The sequence below is a fragment of the Panthera pardus genome, unplaced genomic scaffold (assembly GCF_024362965.1).
Source record: "Panthera pardus isolate Hobbes unplaced genomic scaffold, ASM2436296v1 HiC_scaffold_27, whole genome shotgun sequence".
Taxonomy (NCBI): domain Eukaryota; kingdom Metazoa; phylum Chordata; class Mammalia; order Carnivora; family Felidae; genus Panthera; species Panthera pardus.
The window spans coordinates 63,468,614-63,486,012 of NW_026526843.1; the positions used below are offsets into that span (position 1 = coordinate 63,468,614).

The 17,399-nt window shown below is 34.7% G+C and overlaps 1 protein-coding gene across 8 annotated transcripts in view; it reads left to right on the plus strand.

The window, feature by feature from the left end:
* ATRX (ATRX chromatin remodeler) overlaps positions 1–17,094 on the plus strand; it is a 308,093-nt gene extending 290,999 nt beyond the window's left edge. For all 8 annotated transcript variants that reach the window (XM_019436157.2, XM_019436156.2, XM_053891478.1 and 5 more), the window contains 5 exons: positions 10,124–10,273; positions 11,120–11,245; positions 12,182–12,277; positions 12,784–12,912; positions 14,199–17,094. In XM_019436157.2, the coding sequence (XP_019291702.1) occupies positions 10,124–10,273; positions 11,120–11,245; positions 12,182–12,277; positions 12,784–12,912; positions 14,199–14,477 (780 nt within the window). In that variant the 3' untranslated portion in view covers positions 14,478–17,094. The remainder of the gene's footprint in view (positions 1–10,123; positions 10,274–11,119; positions 11,246–12,181; positions 12,278–12,783; positions 12,913–14,198) is intronic.
* Positions 17,095–17,399: the final 305 nt, after the last annotated feature.

Here is a 17,399-nt window from a genome sequence, read left to right on the forward strand (position 1 = left end):
ACCTATATACATATACATATGGGTATATATATATATATATATACCTATATATTTTCTATTCCGTTATCTTTTCCTACTGACTCCTTGAAGGGCGCCTCATTCTGATCTCCTAACTCACTAGGTTATATATGTGTGTGTGTATATATATATATATATATATATGGTATATATACCTATATATGTGTGTGTGTGTGTGTGTGTATATATATATATGTGTGTGTGTGTGTGTGTGTGTGTGTGTGTATATATATATATATACCTACATATATGTGTACCTTCTACCTACATATATATGTATATGTATATATTCCTCTTCTGCTTTTTATACTATCCATTGAGTTATTATTTTATTTCAGTGATTATTTTTTATCCCTAATATTTCATTTTGGCTCTTTTTAGATAGGTTTTGTTTGAATATCCTATTGGTAATACCTTTCCTTAAGTATACTTTCATGCTTATTTTGAATTATTGGTACATTTTTTCAATAACTCTGCTTCAGATGGCATATGATGTCAGTTTGTTGTCACTCCAGGGGTGCGGTGTGTGTGTGCGCGCGCGTGCGCGCACGTGCACCTGCATGCACCAATAAGTTCCTGGAATTCATGGTTTGTTTTCCTTTCTGTAGTTTCTGTGGGTTAATTGTGGTGGGAAAGAGCCAGCGGCCCATGCTGATTCATTATCTTAGAAAATTTCATCAGTTACATGGTGATGATAATAGTATGTACTTCATAGAATTGTTATGAAAATTAGATATTCCACGTGAGGTTCTTAGAACAGTGTTAGTATGCAATTATGCATTCAGTTTAGCTTTAAAAAACCTATAAAGAGGTGACTTGGATTCAGATCCCAGCTTTAGAAAACTGTTTTGGTATGCTAAAATATAGAGTAAAAAGGATAATAAAGGGTAAAAAGGATAATGACCCATTTTTCAGACTTTGGGCTGTCCCAGAATTCTGTCACATTGTCTAGTGTTTTCTGTCTCCATTATTGCAAAGTAAATTTAAAAAAATGTTCCTTTTAATTTTTTTCCTATTTTTAAAATTTTCAAACCAGAAAAATATAATGGATACTCATACCCCTCACCTAGATTTAGTCATTGTTAATATTTTACCACTATTGCCTCCTCTATTTTCTGAAATATTTTAAATTATATATTTTTAAAGTAGGGGCACCTGGGTGGCTCAGTCAGTTAAGCGTCTGACTCTTGATCTCGGCTCAGGTCATGATCTTATGGTTCATGAGATCAAGCCCTGCATCAGGTTCTGCGCTGATAGCATAGTGCCTGGTTGGGATTTTCTTTCCCTCTTTCTGCCCCTCTCCAGCTCTGCACATGTGCGTGCTCATTCTCTCTCTCTCTCTCTCTCTCTCTCTCTCTCTCACACTCCCAAAAATAAACATGAAAAATGTGTTTTTCTTCTTTTTTTTAATTTCATTTTTTAAATTTACATCCTCTCTGCCCCTCTCCAGCTCTGCACATGCACGCGCTCGCTCTCTCTCAAAAATAAACATGAAAAATGTGTTTTTCTTCTTTTTTTTAATTTCATTTTTTAAATTTACATCCTCTCTGCCCCTCTCCAGCTCTGCACATGCACGTGCTCGCTCTCTCTCAAAAATAAACATGAAAAATGTGTTTTTTTTCTTTTTTTTAATTTCACTTTTTATATTTACATCCAAATTAGCATATAGTGCAACAATGATTTCAGGAGTAGATTCCTTAATACCCCTTAACCCATTTAGCCCATCCCCCCTCCCACAATCCCTCCAGTAACCCTCTGTTTGTTCTCCATATTTAAGAGTCTCTTTTGTTTTGTCCCCCTCCCTGTTTTTATATTATTTTTGCTTCCCTCCCCTTATGTTCATCTGTTCTGTGTCTTAAAGTCCTCATATGAGTGAAGTTATATGATATTTGTCTTTCTCTAATTTCGTTTAGCATAATACCCTTTAGTTCCATCCATGTAGTTGCAAAAAAAATTATTTAAAATTAAGATTTTGATGTTTCATTTATAATTACACTTATAAATAAATCTGTAAAACATAAAGTCATTTCTTATATAACCACTATCCCATAAAATTAATAACTTCTTAATTTCTTAACATCATCTAATACCACATCTGTATTCAAAGTACTCCAGTTGTCTTGAGAATATCTTTTATAGCTCCTTTGTTCAAATCAGGATCCATTCAAGGTCCACACATTATATTTGATTGTTGCCTCTTGTTATTATATTTTTAATTTAGTGTAGTCATATCCCCTCCCTTCATTCTGAATTTATTTCCTGGTGTGTTTAAACTTCTATCTCTTATATATTCTGTAAACTGGAAATTAGACCCAAAGGCTTGATTAAATTCACAGCATATGTTTCTGGCAAGAATGTTTTATAGATGATGTGTAAAAAGATTAATATTTTTAAAAAATATAGGATGAGGCAAAGTGGAAAGCAAAAGGAGTACTACATATCAAGTGTTTGTGCTATGTTCCTTTAAATACATTATCTCAGTGGAGTGCCTGGGTAGCTCAGTTGATTGAGCATCCAACTCTTGATTTTTGGCTCAGGTTGTGATCCCAGGGTCATGCGATTGAGCCCTGTGTTGGGCTCCACGCTGAGTGTGGAGCCTGCTTTAAGATTCTCTCTCTCCCCCTCTGCCACTCTCCTCCATTCACTCTCTCTCCATCTAAAATAAAATAAATAAAATTGGGGTGCCTGGGTGGCTCAATTGGTTGAGCGTCCAACTTCGACTCAGGTCATGATCTCATGGTTCATGAATTTGAGCCCCTCATTGGGCTTACTTGATGTCAACACAGAGCCTATTTCAGATCCTCTGTCCCCATCTCTCTGCCTCTCCCCCACTTGTGCTCTCTCTTTCTCTCAAAAAATATTTAAAAAATAAAATAAATATAATACATATACAGTCACAGAACAGGCAATAATTTATTGGTCCTTCTATGACAGCCATATATCCAAGGTTTTCTAGGACAATTCTGATATCAAATAATTTGTCCTGTCAAACATCTCCTGAATTTTTCATTAGAAAAACTTGGATAAAGTGTAAAACCTCTTTCTCTGTAGAGTAACACACTGTTTGTTTTTTAAAGTTAGGGTCTTCTTTAGACCTTTAGAAACAGTGTTGAAAGTAAGAGAGAGTAGTAAATAACACCAGTAGAATTCTTCCAGTTAGCTAACCAAGAGAAGATAGTATTTTGGTGAAGAGAGGGATTAAGATCTGTCAGATGTTGCTGGTGGATGGATAGGATCAAGTCTGAGAATCGACCATCAGATTTAGCAATTCAAAGGTCATTAGTAAATAAGGCACTGTGCTTAAGCACTTCATGTGTAATATTTAATATCCATGGTAGATCCTGTGAAATAGATAGTTATTAGGCCCATTTTACAGACCAGGAGACTGAGATTCAGAGAGATAACTTGCTCAAGGACATAGGGCCAGTAAATGTTAGAACTAGGATTTAAACCCAGTAAGACTCTAGATCGGCACTAACTCAAGAGCAACTGGCTACATGTGGTTATTTACATTTGTATTTAAAGAAATTAAATTAAAATTTTAGTTTCTCAGTTGCACTAGTAACATTTCAGGTGCTCAGAAGCCACATGTGGCTAGTAGCTACCATACTGGACAGCACAGACAGAACGTTTCCATCATTGCCCAGAGTTCTGTTGGATAGCAGTACTCTAGAGCCTGCAATCTTAATCACTACACATAAAGTCTCCCAATTTACAAAGTTTTATATATGTGTATATAATTTAAAATAAATCCTGCCATTAAATTTTCCTCTGAAATTCAAAAGGCTGACATAGGTCTTCTTTCTATCAAATCAGTTGATTCCAGCAAAAATTATTTTGGTGTTTGTATGTCTAACAGTCTGGTCATGAAATTATCTGGTGTAGGGAGAAACCTGGAAAGCAAGGCTATATATCCTTTCACTTTTTTCCACTTTCATTTATGAGAGTTCAGAAGGACATAACTAACATGTTGGAATGATCAGTGATCCTGAATTAATATAAAGTACTTGAGTGCTACAGTATCTGTATATTACTATCCTAAAGTATGTTACTTGATTGGTTAGGTTGGCTGATTCAGAATATGCCTTGTAACATTCTAGGAATAGGAGCAGTGGAAAATTTAGGCTGTGACACTTTTAGGGGAATTAAGTAGGTGAATGCTTCCTTCTATCTCTTCAGTTAATGATGTTTTCATGACCAAGATGTTTATATCATATTCATTACTTTGAACCCTTAAAGGAATATAATTTGCATGAGAGATTTGGTCAGTACAAGAATCACTAGATAGATGACCATATTTGTATATTTTGTTTTTACTATTTTGTCTTTCATCGTTTAATGTTTTCTTTCTTTAAAATGTAATTTGAACTGCTAAATATCTGCTTTCATTCCTATTTCATACGTCTTCCTTCTATCTGTATCCTTTTTACAGCATAGCTATAGTTAGAGGATGTTAACAGTGTTTATGAAATAAAGAGATAATATGAACCCCACATTGTATAGCTTGAGAATCAAGTTCCATTTCAGGCTCTACTTGGAAAGCTGTAACCTCTAGAAAGTCACTGCAGTCTTGTAAAATCTGGAATGACACTACCCCACATTGAATGGCATGTGGCTTATGTAGTAATTATAACGGATAACCAGTTTTTAAAGGCTAAATACTCAATATACTATCTAGTTCTTTGAATGTTAAATTGAGTAGAAACCATTCTTATCAAAGGAGAGTTTGGCTCTTACCTTCCACCAAAGTCAGTTTGGCAGGCCTGCCTTTTCCTTATTTGAAAGTGACAAGTTCTGTAGTTGTCACTGTCTTTTTTATACCTACAATTTGGGAATCTGGATATGTTTATAAATGCTTTTTGGCAGAAGTTATGTACTCTTGACCTAAAAATCTCATATGAGGTAGTACATGAACTTTATTCAGTAGCTCCCTAGTTACTTTTCAAGTATGTTGCTTTTTTTTTTCCAGTTTGGAACAGGCTTCAAATTTGAAAGTAGAAACTTTTTTTTTTTTACCAGGAATATTAAGTTTCTTTACTAAAAATCTAGACTTATTGAAGTAATAAAAGGATTTTTTCATAGCTTTTGAATGGGTCCTGTGGCACTTATGTGTTCCAGTGGCATTTTATTTCCAGATATTATAAAATTCAAATTCAAAGTGATGGCAAGCAAAATATTTTGAAACATGGCAAACCCCTGCCCCCACCCTTAGGCAAAGACTTGATTGTTTTTAAAATTTTTATTTTCAAGGTTGAATTTCAGAATTGATTAGATGGGAATTTTTGTCAGCTTGCCAAATACTTTAAACTTCTAAATAAATTAACTTAAACTTTTAATTTATCATTAATTTTATTTTATTAATTAAACCAGTCATTTTTAAAGCTTAAGCTAACTTAGCTGTTACCTAGAATATAGACCATGCTTTTTCCCAGCTTGTAAGCTTTTTCACTTACTGAAGGAAAATAAAATTTAGACAAAGAAAAGGTACACATTTGGATATAATTTAAACCTCATTTTCATGACTGTTGGCCTAGTGATTATAGATTCTGTTCCAGTATTGTTTTCAATAATAGTGTTGCTATAGCAACTAATAAATACATGCTTCAAAGGGAAGAAACAAAAAGCCTCTCCACTGATTGTGTTGTACATTGGGATGAAATTTTTCTTTATTAACTTGTATAATTTGCTCTAGACTTGCAAAACTGTTTTTCCCAAAGAAATATTCTGAGAATTCTGTTACACGTTTTTCTTTGCTGTTTTAATCTCATCATCTGTTTCTTGTATTGACAGTATGCTACAGTTAATTTACAAAGGGAAAGATGTAGAAACAGTTTATATCAGAAATTCTGTATCTTTCTCTTTTGTCTCAAACAGCACTCTAGAGGAAAGAAACATTTTTGCCCTCGTGCTTTTGTCTCATGCCCTCGTGAGCTGTGTAAAATGAATCTTGTTCCTATAAAAATCAGTTAATTTAACATGTAGTGTCTTTTCTTTGTTACAGTGAAGATTGTTGTAAACATTAAGTCCTTGAGTATTATCAGCATAGTTATTGTATGAACAAATGGTTGAAATACATTAAAATTGTCCATTAATGTATTTCATTGCAGAATTGGTCATAATGAATACTGGAAGTGGCCTAAATGTCTTAATAAACCCTTAATTAAGTAGGAGAATAATTAAATAGATTATAAGGTATATCTATATACTTTGTAAGCATCTTGCAGCCATTAAAAATTATGGTTTGTGGGGCGCCTGGGTGGCGCAGTCGGTTAAGCGTCCGACTTCAGCCAGGTCACGATCTCGCGGTCCGTGAGTTCGAGCCCCGCGTCAGGCTCTGGGCTGATGGCTCGGAGCCTGGAGCCTGTTTCTGATTCTGTGTCTCCCTCTCTCTCTGCCCCTCCCCCGTTCATGCTCTGTCTCTCTCTGTCCCAAAAATAAATAAAAAAAAAAATAAATAAATAAAAATTATGGTTTGTATTTGATGTAAAATGATGTCCATGGAAAGATAATAATTCAGAAAAGTGTTTTCAAAACTGTAGTACAATACCATTTTTATGTGAAAACGTGTGTGTGAGTGTGAGTTTAAAATGTGAATGTGTGTAGAAATATATGACAGGTGTTACCATTAGTTATTTCTAGGTTTTAAAATAGGACATTAGCATTGTTTCTGTATTTTTTTAAATTCTTTGAAAAGAAGGAAGTGTTGTAGCCAATAGAAGCAATTTCAGTGGTGTTTTGGCTTGATGTTCGGAGGGAGCTAATATTTGGGGGAAAGGGTCCAAAAATTTTTAATAATACAAAACAATGTCACATGCATTTCTCCTCTGACTTACTGGCATTTCAGTTGGCTGTGGGTCAAAAGGAAAGTGAATGTATGGACAGAAGCTGAGTCTCTACCATAATCTGACCTTAATAAAGCAATCATGCTTGACTTGATAGGATAGATCTTAAGTCTGGAATTGGTGGGGAGAAGACTAATGTTTTGGAAGTGGGGTGTCCTAGGATGACTATCTCCAGAAGATGAAAATGGTAAAATAGTTCATGTCAGGTTTAGGCTAAGCACGAACTGGCCTTTCACAGATTTGTTTCTGAGAATTGTGTTTGCTTCAGTTTTTAGATTTCCTTTTATTAAAAGATTAACATATGCTTCAAAAAAAACTTCAAAAAGTACAAAAGTGTTAAAAAGTCAGGGGAAAATAGACATACTTGGGTTTCTCCCACCCCTGGAATCCTTCAGTCTTTTTTAATATAAGAGAACAGATCTGGGAAATGGAGGAACTAACTATGCCTCAAAATATTTCATTCTTGGGGTGCCTGGGTGGCTCAGTCGGTTAAGTGTCCCACTCTTGATTTCAGCTGGGCGTGGAGCCTGCTTAAGATTCTTCCTCTCCCTCTCCCTTTCCTTCTGCCCCTCCCTCCTCTCAAAAACAAAAACAAAAACAAAAAACAAAACCGTGGTCATTCTTTATAATGTGATACAATGATCACTGGATAGAAGTCAGGAAATTCACCTTCTGGTCCCAGTTAGTGTTAGTTGTGTGACTGGAACAAGTTACTTTGCCTCTCTTGACATAGGTTTCTACCAATTCCAAGGTGATAAATTTGGACTTTGAAATTATAGGATGATAAGGGTTGACTTGATAAAACTCCCTAATAATGCAGACATTTTTTAAAGGGTATATATGAGAGTGTGTGTGCGCATGTGCACATGTACATTGCATATGTGCATCTCTGGAAAGGCTTTCTCTCTAACTATAAAAAAGTAATGTATTAACTGTGGTGTTTATAATTGTGAAATAAACACTGCACTTAATTGACGGAGGATTTATTTCCAAAGAATTGGGTGTTTCATCTATTTTTGCTATTCTCGTATCATCCTGTTAGACATGTGAGTAGAGAGGATTTCATTCATGTTTAAGTGACAGTCATAGCTAGACTAAATTATTCATTGTTACAGAGAGAATCAGTGGCACAGCTGAAAATAAATTCAGTTCCTAGCACACAATTCTCTTGGTCTTTCTCTTAGGTTTCTTTCTTAGAGAAATGAAGTTATTTTTGATATGGTTAAGAACATCATTTCTTGCTTAACAGAAGTAAAATTAGGGACTATCCATAGAACATTTCTACCTTATAATTTATTTGGTATTTTGTAGAATAGATTACTTTCCTAATTGTATTTGTCATGGTCACTTACTAAAAATATTTAGTGTTATCTGGTTTTATTATATACCTCTCTCTTGAGTCATGGTTGGGGGTGAGCATGGGAGACCTACACATAAGGAAGGCATTATCTTTTAATAGAAGTTAATCACATTGGCCTATCTCCCTGCCTGCTTGGTCAGTAACTGTGAACTCTGGAGATCTATCTAGTGATTATAAACCTGTTTTATATGGCATATGACTTTATATGGGAAGTCAGCTTTGATGATAGATTTCTACACTGGTGTAGAAGAGAAATGTTTAGTTAGCATTTCAGAAGAATTGAACCTGTTAGCATCTATGTATTCTGCCTTTAGGCTTTCTTGAGCCCTCTCATTTGTGTAATCTTTTAATGTTATTGGTTTTCAACAAAAGAAATAGCACATCATGTCAAAATGAATTATTACAGCTGTATTCATTAAGGAAATCAATTCCTTTTATTTCATGGAATGATGAAATTATTATTTCAGGTGTTTATGGGGGTAGCGAGATTAAGAGTTATTGACATAATACCAGATATTCAGAATACTTGGAAATAGTGTTAGCATTTGCTATGTACAGAAAAAACTTAGGGCCTCATAATTTGAATTTTTCACTTGAGTTATTTAACAGACATTTGAGCTCCTACCATGCATTGGACCTTATACTCTGGGGGTGGATGGAGATATAAAGACAGAATTATTTTCAAGCGTGGCCTTTGTCTGTGCTGAAATTTTGGAAGGCATTAAGCATTATTAGATGTAGATTACATTTAATGTACTATATACCTCTGCAACCTTTCCCTTGCCCTATAATTATTTGTTACTTCACTAGATTCACACTCAATTTAGAAGGTGTGTTCTAAAAGAACTTGCTGTTAGAAGCTATGAAAAATCCTTTTGTAAAGTGAATTAATTTGCCTTTTATATATCCAGGTTTTCATCTGTGATTTCTTAATAAACAACTTGTGAGTATTTTAATTTTTTATTAGCAAGTAACATATCTATGGTTCACTTTAACCCCTTTCGCCCAGCCTCTCTTTGTGTCCCTCTCATAACTGTAATTACACAGAACAGGAGTTTGGTTGTTCTTACTAAGTATATAAATGATCCTAGTTTTCAAGCTTTTAATTTTTTTAACCTTAAAAGACTGACTTAAGACACTATGACTTAAAAAAATTGTAATAAATTGATAAACAATGTGTATCAGTTTAAATTTGACCCATGGGTCTTTTCAGTGTAATTTATATTTGACCTTTGTACAGTTGAAGTATAAGGGCTATATGTTCTAGTCAAATTGTCCTGTAGCTGTTTAGATTAATTTAGATTTGGTTTTCGGTAGTATAGTGGTTGGTAGCCAAAGTGATTGTGAAAATAAAGTTGTTAAATATGTATAAACAGGAGTAGCTATGATTTTTAGCATGCACATCCAATGTAATCTCTTATTTAAGCAGACTTATATTAGCATTTATTATCAACTCAGAACAAAGTACAAAACATGGGGCACCTGACTGGCTCAGTTAGTAGAGCATGCAACTCTTGATCTCGGGGTTGTGAGTTCAAGCCCCACATTGGGTGTAGACATTACTTAAAAAATAAAATCTTAAAAAAAAAGCAAAATACAAAGCACTACATATGAAAAATTAGAAGAAAGTTGGAGGAAAAAAACCTTGAAGCTGAAAAGTAGTCATTTAAAAAATTGAACCCCTAAAACATGCTTATATAAACATTGTTATATAGAAAGTTCTTACATAAGAGGCTGGTGTTGCATGTATTGTGACTGTTTTCTAAGTAATTTATATCATATATATCAGAAATATGTGTAGCAGCCAGTGTCTAGTTTCTAGTCTGACAGTAGGCCAAAGAACTTTGGAGGTAGGATCCAGAGAGAAAAAATAATTCTCTGTTATTTCAACCCCTCTAAACAGGACACCATACTTGCAGAACTTCTTCAAATACATAAAGAACACATCGTAGGATATCATGAGCACGATTCTCTTTTGGACCACAAAGAAGAAGAAGAGTTGACTGAAGAAGAAAGAAAAGCAGCTTGGGCTGAGTATGAAGCAGAGAAGAAGGTAGTTCATTCAAAATGCTTTTTGGTTTTTGTATTTGTGTTACTCATTTGAAAGAGAGGTGAGTAAGAAAAGGGTCACGTTTGGAATAAGTAATAATAATAGTGAGTCTTCAGGAACAATATGAGAGTCAGTGTATGGGCTTTTGGCTACCTTTTGGGGTAGGGTGAGAGGAAAGGAAAGAAGAAAATAGTTTCCACTTAAAGTGTAGTAACCCCATTTCTGCTTAGCACTTGCTGAATTGAGAGATTAGTGGGAAGCTATATATTTAGCATCACTTAACTCCCATCAACACCCTCACTCTAGTAACAGATATACAGGAGCTTAGAGTTTGGAGGTAGGAGTAAATGTTGCTTTAGCATGTGTACCTGAAATCTAAATTTTGACTGTCAGAACACAAAAATATTCCATTATTGGAAATTAATGTCACTCTCCAACAGCAACTTTATTTAAAATAATTCCTTCCATGTTTATTTTAAACACCAATCCACTTGAGCAAAAATGTGCCTGAGCATGGGAAACCTTATCCTAATACCTGAATTCTTTAAACTCCTAACTCATTGTACCAAACTTCTTTAACGTTAATGTTATGTTAGGAGTCTCATTAGAATTCTCTGAGTTGCCCCATTCTGTGGGAATTATCAGAAAAAAAGAATACACCTTTAGGGGTTAAAACTTTCTGTGTAATAAGATCTTGGTTTCGGGTGAAAAGGGTGTTTTGTTTGTGTGTGGAAGAGTGTTAATAATTTCTTAGATCTGAGAATGTGGATTCTTTTCTAAACCAGTAGGTGATGTAGAATTTCAAGTTTTAAATCACAATGTGGAAAGTGCATAATTTTTTGTTTTTAGGGACTGACCATGCGTTTCAACATACCAACTGGGACCAATTTACCCCCTGTCAGTTTCAACTCTCAAACTCCTTATATTCCTTTCAATTTGGGAGCCCTGTCAGCAATGAGTAATCAACAGCTGGAGGTAAGTTGTGAAGTACAAAAGTAGTTTAACTTGAATTAAAGGCAATTTCAAGTGCCTGTTGTTGAGGGTTCCCTATGCAGGAATATCACATTCTCCAAAAGATTACCTCTGAATAGACCAAGAAATTTTTCTTTTATTTTGTTGACCCTTTTGAACCAACATAGTATGGTAGAATGTGGTTTGTTCAGAGCACAAGAGAATTAGGCCTTGAATTAATGTTGTTTGAATTGTTTTAATTAAGGAACAATAGGCAGCTGACTAGCTGGGGAAATAGAACTTTCTTCAGTTATAAAATATTTTGAATAAACAAATTAACTTAATGTTTGAAAATAGAATACATTCATTTACATTGTGATGCAATGGAGATGCAGCATTAAGTATATGATAATGTTCAGTATGAAATAAGTTAATTAAGAGTCAATTATAAATTAAATAAGAAAGATTAGGTTTTATTATACCAATAATGTAATAACTTAATTGAAAGTGTTGTTTCCTTTTTAAAATGTATTTAAATTTATAAATTACTGGTGCAAACCCAAACTTTTATCTTCCTAACAAGACCCTCACTGATGCGTTTTACCCACTTTATTGATGCTGCAGTTTTCTGCTTTTCAATTATTTGAAGAGTTTTAAAACCAAATGCTATATAAAAGGGGTGCCTGGGTGGCTCAGACAGTTATGCGCCTGACTCTTGATTTGGGTTCAGGTCATGATCTCACGGTTCAGGAGATTGAGCCTCAAGTTGGGCTCTGTGCTGACAGTGCAGAGTCTGCTTGGGATTCTCTCCCTCTTTCTCTGCACCCCCCCCCCCAAAATAAATAAATAAACATTTACAAAGAAAACAAGTGCTATCAATTGGCAAGAGGAAGGATCCTTATACTTTACAACCAGGCCATCTTTTATATGCCCTATGTAAGATTTCTTATATTCTTCTAGGACCTCATTAATCAAGGAAGAGAAAAGGTTGTGGAAGCAACGAACAGTGTAACGGCAGTGAGGATTCAGCCTCTTGAAGATATAATTTCAGCTGTAGTAAGTTAATTGGCAGTTGTCTTACTCCAACTTGCAATATTGTCCCTCCCCTAATTTGTTTTAATTTTTAATTGTTGTTTGCTTCACTCCTTCTGTGGGGAAAACAGCATAATTTTTATATCTTTATTGGCAATAGTAAAATGCTCGTAAACTGGATAATAGTGTCAAGCTATAATTCAGCAATTTTACCTAAAAGCTGGCACAAAAGAGAAATGGGTAATATCTAAGAAATGGGAAATCAGTCAGTCATAGAAATGTATGTGTTGTTTACATAAACAAGTTTTATCTGTTGCACCAATTAAATCCAAGTAGTTTCACTCCAGAGATAGCCAAACCTTGTACAACGGTGGATAACTTAGTGCCTTGCTTTTTACATCCTTGTTTTCTTTAGAAAAGAATAAAGGAGAGAGAAAAAAAACTTTTAAAATCCTGAGTATTTTTAAGTACCTTAATTATTTTTCCTCAATGTACTGCAATAAGGAGTAAATAGAACCTTTTTCTTTTAGTGGAAAGAAAACATGAATCTCTCAGAGGCCCAAGTACAGGCGTTAGCATTAAGTAGACAAGCCAGTCAGGAGCTTGATGTTAAACGAAGAGAAGCAATCTACAATGATGTATTGACAAAACAACAAATGGTAAGAGTTTGACTATTTCTAAGTTATGTCCAATTTTCTTGAATTCATAATAATGGGTTTGTGTGACATCTGTGTCAATAACCATCCCTTCCTCATATGGCTGGCTGGCTGGGTCATTGGTTGTTCCTGGAAGAAGTATTGTCAGAAAACCTAATAATGTCAAGTAAAGGTGTAATATCTTGGTTACCAGATTACAGAAGAGCAACAACTTCCCAAGTGGGTCTCCTTGAAGATTATGTAGGATCTCTTTCACATAATTTTATATGTTATGTAGTCTGGACATTTAAAAAGGAATTTTTGCCAGGGGCGCCTGGGTGGCTGTCAGTTGGGCGTCCGACTTTGGCTCAGGTCATGATATCACAGTCCGTGCGTTCAAGCCCCGCGTCGGGCTCTGTGCTGACAGCTCAGAGCGTGGAGCCTGCTTTGGATTCTGTGTCTCCCTCTCTCTCTGACCCTCCCTCGTTCATGCTCTGTCTCTCTCTGTCTCAAAAATAAATAAACATTAAAAAAAATTTTTTTAAAAAGAATTTTTGCCAAACTTTTACCATATTTACCATTTTTAAACACCTTCCCAAAATAAGTATACTTTTTAATATATTTGAGAGTAAAAAAAAAAAAAGTGGAGCTATAGATGATATATGTCACCAGTTCCTATTAAATTATTTAATTCTTTAAAAGGCTAGCATATTCCAGGACCTTTGATCATTTTTTCCCAGCATAGTTGTTTGCCAGCCATCTGCCTTTCAGTGGGAAATTTCAACTCTTGACTCCAGGGAATCAATTTCTGTGGCATGAATTTTACTTAGAAAGCGCTGTAGAATTATTGATTTCAGATTATCTTAGGAAATTTGAGATAGTCCAAGTAGGAATTATTCCCACTGCAAGTGCTTTTCCCCTTTGGTGTTTGTCACTAAAAATGTTTGTCTGTCATTATGTGAAATATTCAGAAGAATGAACAAGAAATGAGACTTGACAAAAAGTGCTGTAACTAATACTTGAAACTAATCATAGCGCAGGACAGTTACTATGGCAACTAACCTAAATACTGCTTGCATTGCAATACCGTAGTCAAGTCATTAAGAAAATTTAGCCCTAAATGGTGTTACTAACTGGTTTCTACAGTAATGGTCTTGTGAATGCCTCAAATTAGTAATGGTGATAACAATAATGTGTTTTCCTTTTGGTATGGTACACCCTTAACAAATTGATTTTAACTTAAAACTCGATATTTGCCTCTTTGAGACAGGTCATGCACTTGTAACATGCTCTCCCTTTTCTCTCTTTAGTTAATCAGCTGTGTTCAGCGAATACTTATGAACCGAAGGCTCCAGCAGCAGTACAATCAGCAGCAACAACAACAAATGACTTATCAACAAGCAACACTGGGTCACCTCATGATGCCAAAGCCTCCAAATTTAATCATGAATCCTTCTAACTACCAGCAAATTGATATGAGAGGAATGTATCAGTCAGTAGCTGGTGGTATGCAGCCACCACCATTGCAACGTGCACCACCCCCAATGAGAAGCAAAAATCCAGGACCTTCCCAAGGGAAATCAATGTGATTTTGCACTAAGCTTAAATGGATTGTTAAAATCATAGAAAGATCTTTTATTTTTTTAGGAATCAATGACTTAACAGAACTCAACTGTATAAATAGTTTGGTCCCCTTAAATGCCAATCTTCCATATTAGTTTTAATTTTTTTTAATAGGGCATACCATTTTTTCCTGACATTTGTCAGTGATGTTGCCTAGAATCTTCTTACACACATTGAGTACAGAAGATATTTCAAATTGTTTTCAGTGAAAACAAGTCCTTCCATAACAGTAACAACTCCACAGATTTCCTCTCTAAATTTTTATGCCTGCTTTTAGCGACCATAAAATTGTCATAAAATTAATGAATTTAGCAAAGAATACAGATTTATATATTCGTTCTTTACATGTAAAAATACACAGCTGAGTTCTTAGAGTTGATTCCTCAAGTTATAAAATACTTTTGTACTTAATCCATTTCTTTATTAAAGTGATTGAAATGGTTTTAATGTTCTTTTGACTGAAGTCTGCAACTCGGCTCCTGCTGTTATCTCCGTGACTGAAAGTTAGAAACTAAGGGTTATCTTTGACACAGAATTGTGTGCAATATTCTCAAATACTACTGCTCTAAAACTTGGAGGAGTCTTGCAGTTATCTTAGCATTGTATAAACAGCCTTAAGTATAGCCTAAGAAGAGAATTCCTTTTTCTTCTTTAGTCTTTTGGCCATTTTTTATTTTCACTTATATGTGCTTAAATAATTACTGGTAAAATTTCAGGGTTGTGGATTATCTCCCACACATGAATTTTCTCGCTCCTGGCACTAATATAAAGCACACCTCCTAACTGCTTTGTGCCAGTGCTAGTGCTTCATCCTGTTGCTGGCAGTGGGATGTGGACTAACAAAATCAAGTTCTAGCATTTTAGGAGGTTAAGGATGATGGTGTGGTTGTAGGGTCACACCCTGTTCTATAAATATCAAAATGGCAGAACCATTGCTGACTTCTTAAGTTCACATGAGGAATGTGCTTTAATAATTCCCAGTACTGTCAGTATTGTGAAATAATTCCTCCGAAAGATAAGGATCACTGGCTTCTATGCTCTTCCTCTTTTCTGTCACCCTTATGTTCTTTTCCCTCAACTTTCCTATGTTATCTTAAATAACTTACATTTCAAAGTTTGATTTTTTTTTAGTTTAGATCCGTGAGGCAGTTTTAGGATCAAAATTCATCTACTACCCTTTTATGAACTTTTACTAGAAAACCATTACATTGTTGTTTTTCTTAATCCAAGCCTATAAAATGACCTATGAGTTTATTCATGTACAATTTGGTTGCTTGAGTTCCTTGAAGAAAAAGATTGTTAGACTATGGGAGTCAACTCAACAAGGCAAAACCATTTTTGAGATGGTGATGTAACAGGTAGTGGAAATAGCTAAGGAATTGCATAAAAAATGAAAGTTGGGTGGCGGAATTGCTCTAGGTATCACTGGATTAGAATGAGTTTAACATTAGCTAGAACTGTTTTGAGTTATTTGGATGACTAAGAGATTTCCATTTTTATCATGAAAGAACTAGTGGTAAACATCCAAGAGCACTAAGGTTTGTGATACAGAATTTGTGAGGTTAGGTGGATCCACTCCATCCCCCCTCCCACTTTACCATGGTGAGTTATCACTAACAAATTCCATATATTTGGATATTGTGCCAGCCATATAATCAAGTTTATTTAATTGGGATGGGGGAGATATGTTTTTACTTTAGAAGAATGAAAAGGACAAGATTTATGAGAAGTATTTAAAGGCAGTACACAATGGCCAGCTGTTGTCAGTTGGTATTTCTGCAAGTCCAGAATACTTTAAACCTGATTTACTAGACCTGAGAACTTTCAACATGGTCTGATTACTTGCTCAAAGACATGGATGTAAAAATTTTAGGCAACCTTCTAAACCTTTTTCACCATGGATGAAACTATGACTTAAGGAGTAATACATAGAAAGGATTAATTGGAACTAAGAGAGTTTGAAATAAAACTTGGACCACTTTGCATACACTCTTCTCACTTGACATTTTAGCTACATAATATGTACTTTGAGTATAACATCAAGCTTTAACAAATATTTAAAGACAAAATCACATCAATTAAGATACTAAAAGGCTCATTTTTCTATTTGTTTTAGATGTTTTAAATAGTTGCAATGGCTTAAAAAATGACGATTTAAAATGTTGCTTGTAATACAGTTTTGCCTGCTAAATTCTCCACATTTTGTAACCTGTTTTATTTCTTTGGGTGTAAAGCGTTTTTGCTTAGTATTGTGATATTGTATATGTTTTGTCCCAGTTGTATAGTAATGTTTCGGTCCATCATCCAGCTTTGGCTGCTGAAATCATACAGCTGTGAAGACTTGCCTTTGTTTCTGTTTAGACTGCTTTTCAGTTTCGTATTGAGTATCTTAAGTACTGTAGAAAAGATGTCACTTCTTCCTTTAAGGCTGTTTTGTAATATATATAAGGACTGGAATTGTGTTTTTAAAGAAAAGCATTCAAGTATGACAATAATACTATCTGTGTTTTCACCATTCAAAGTGCTGTTTAGTAGTTGAAACTTAAACTATTTAATGTCATTTAATAAAGTGACCAAAATGTGTTGTGCTCTTTATTGCATTTTCACAGCTTTGAAAATCTGTGCACATATTGTTTCATAGAAAATGTATAGCTTTTGATGTCCTATTTAATGGTGATTCTTTTGCACATTCAGTTATTTAATATTGGGAGGTCAAAAAGTTTGGTCTTTGAATCTGTTATGTACTAAATTCTGTAAAAGGGGATCTCTAACCTCAAAAATAATTTACATACCAGGAAGCCTGTGTGTGTTTGTGTTAGTTTTGGTTGTCTCTTTGTAATCCAGCACCATTTCCTGCTTCCTAACAGCTGAAATCACTCATTTAAATC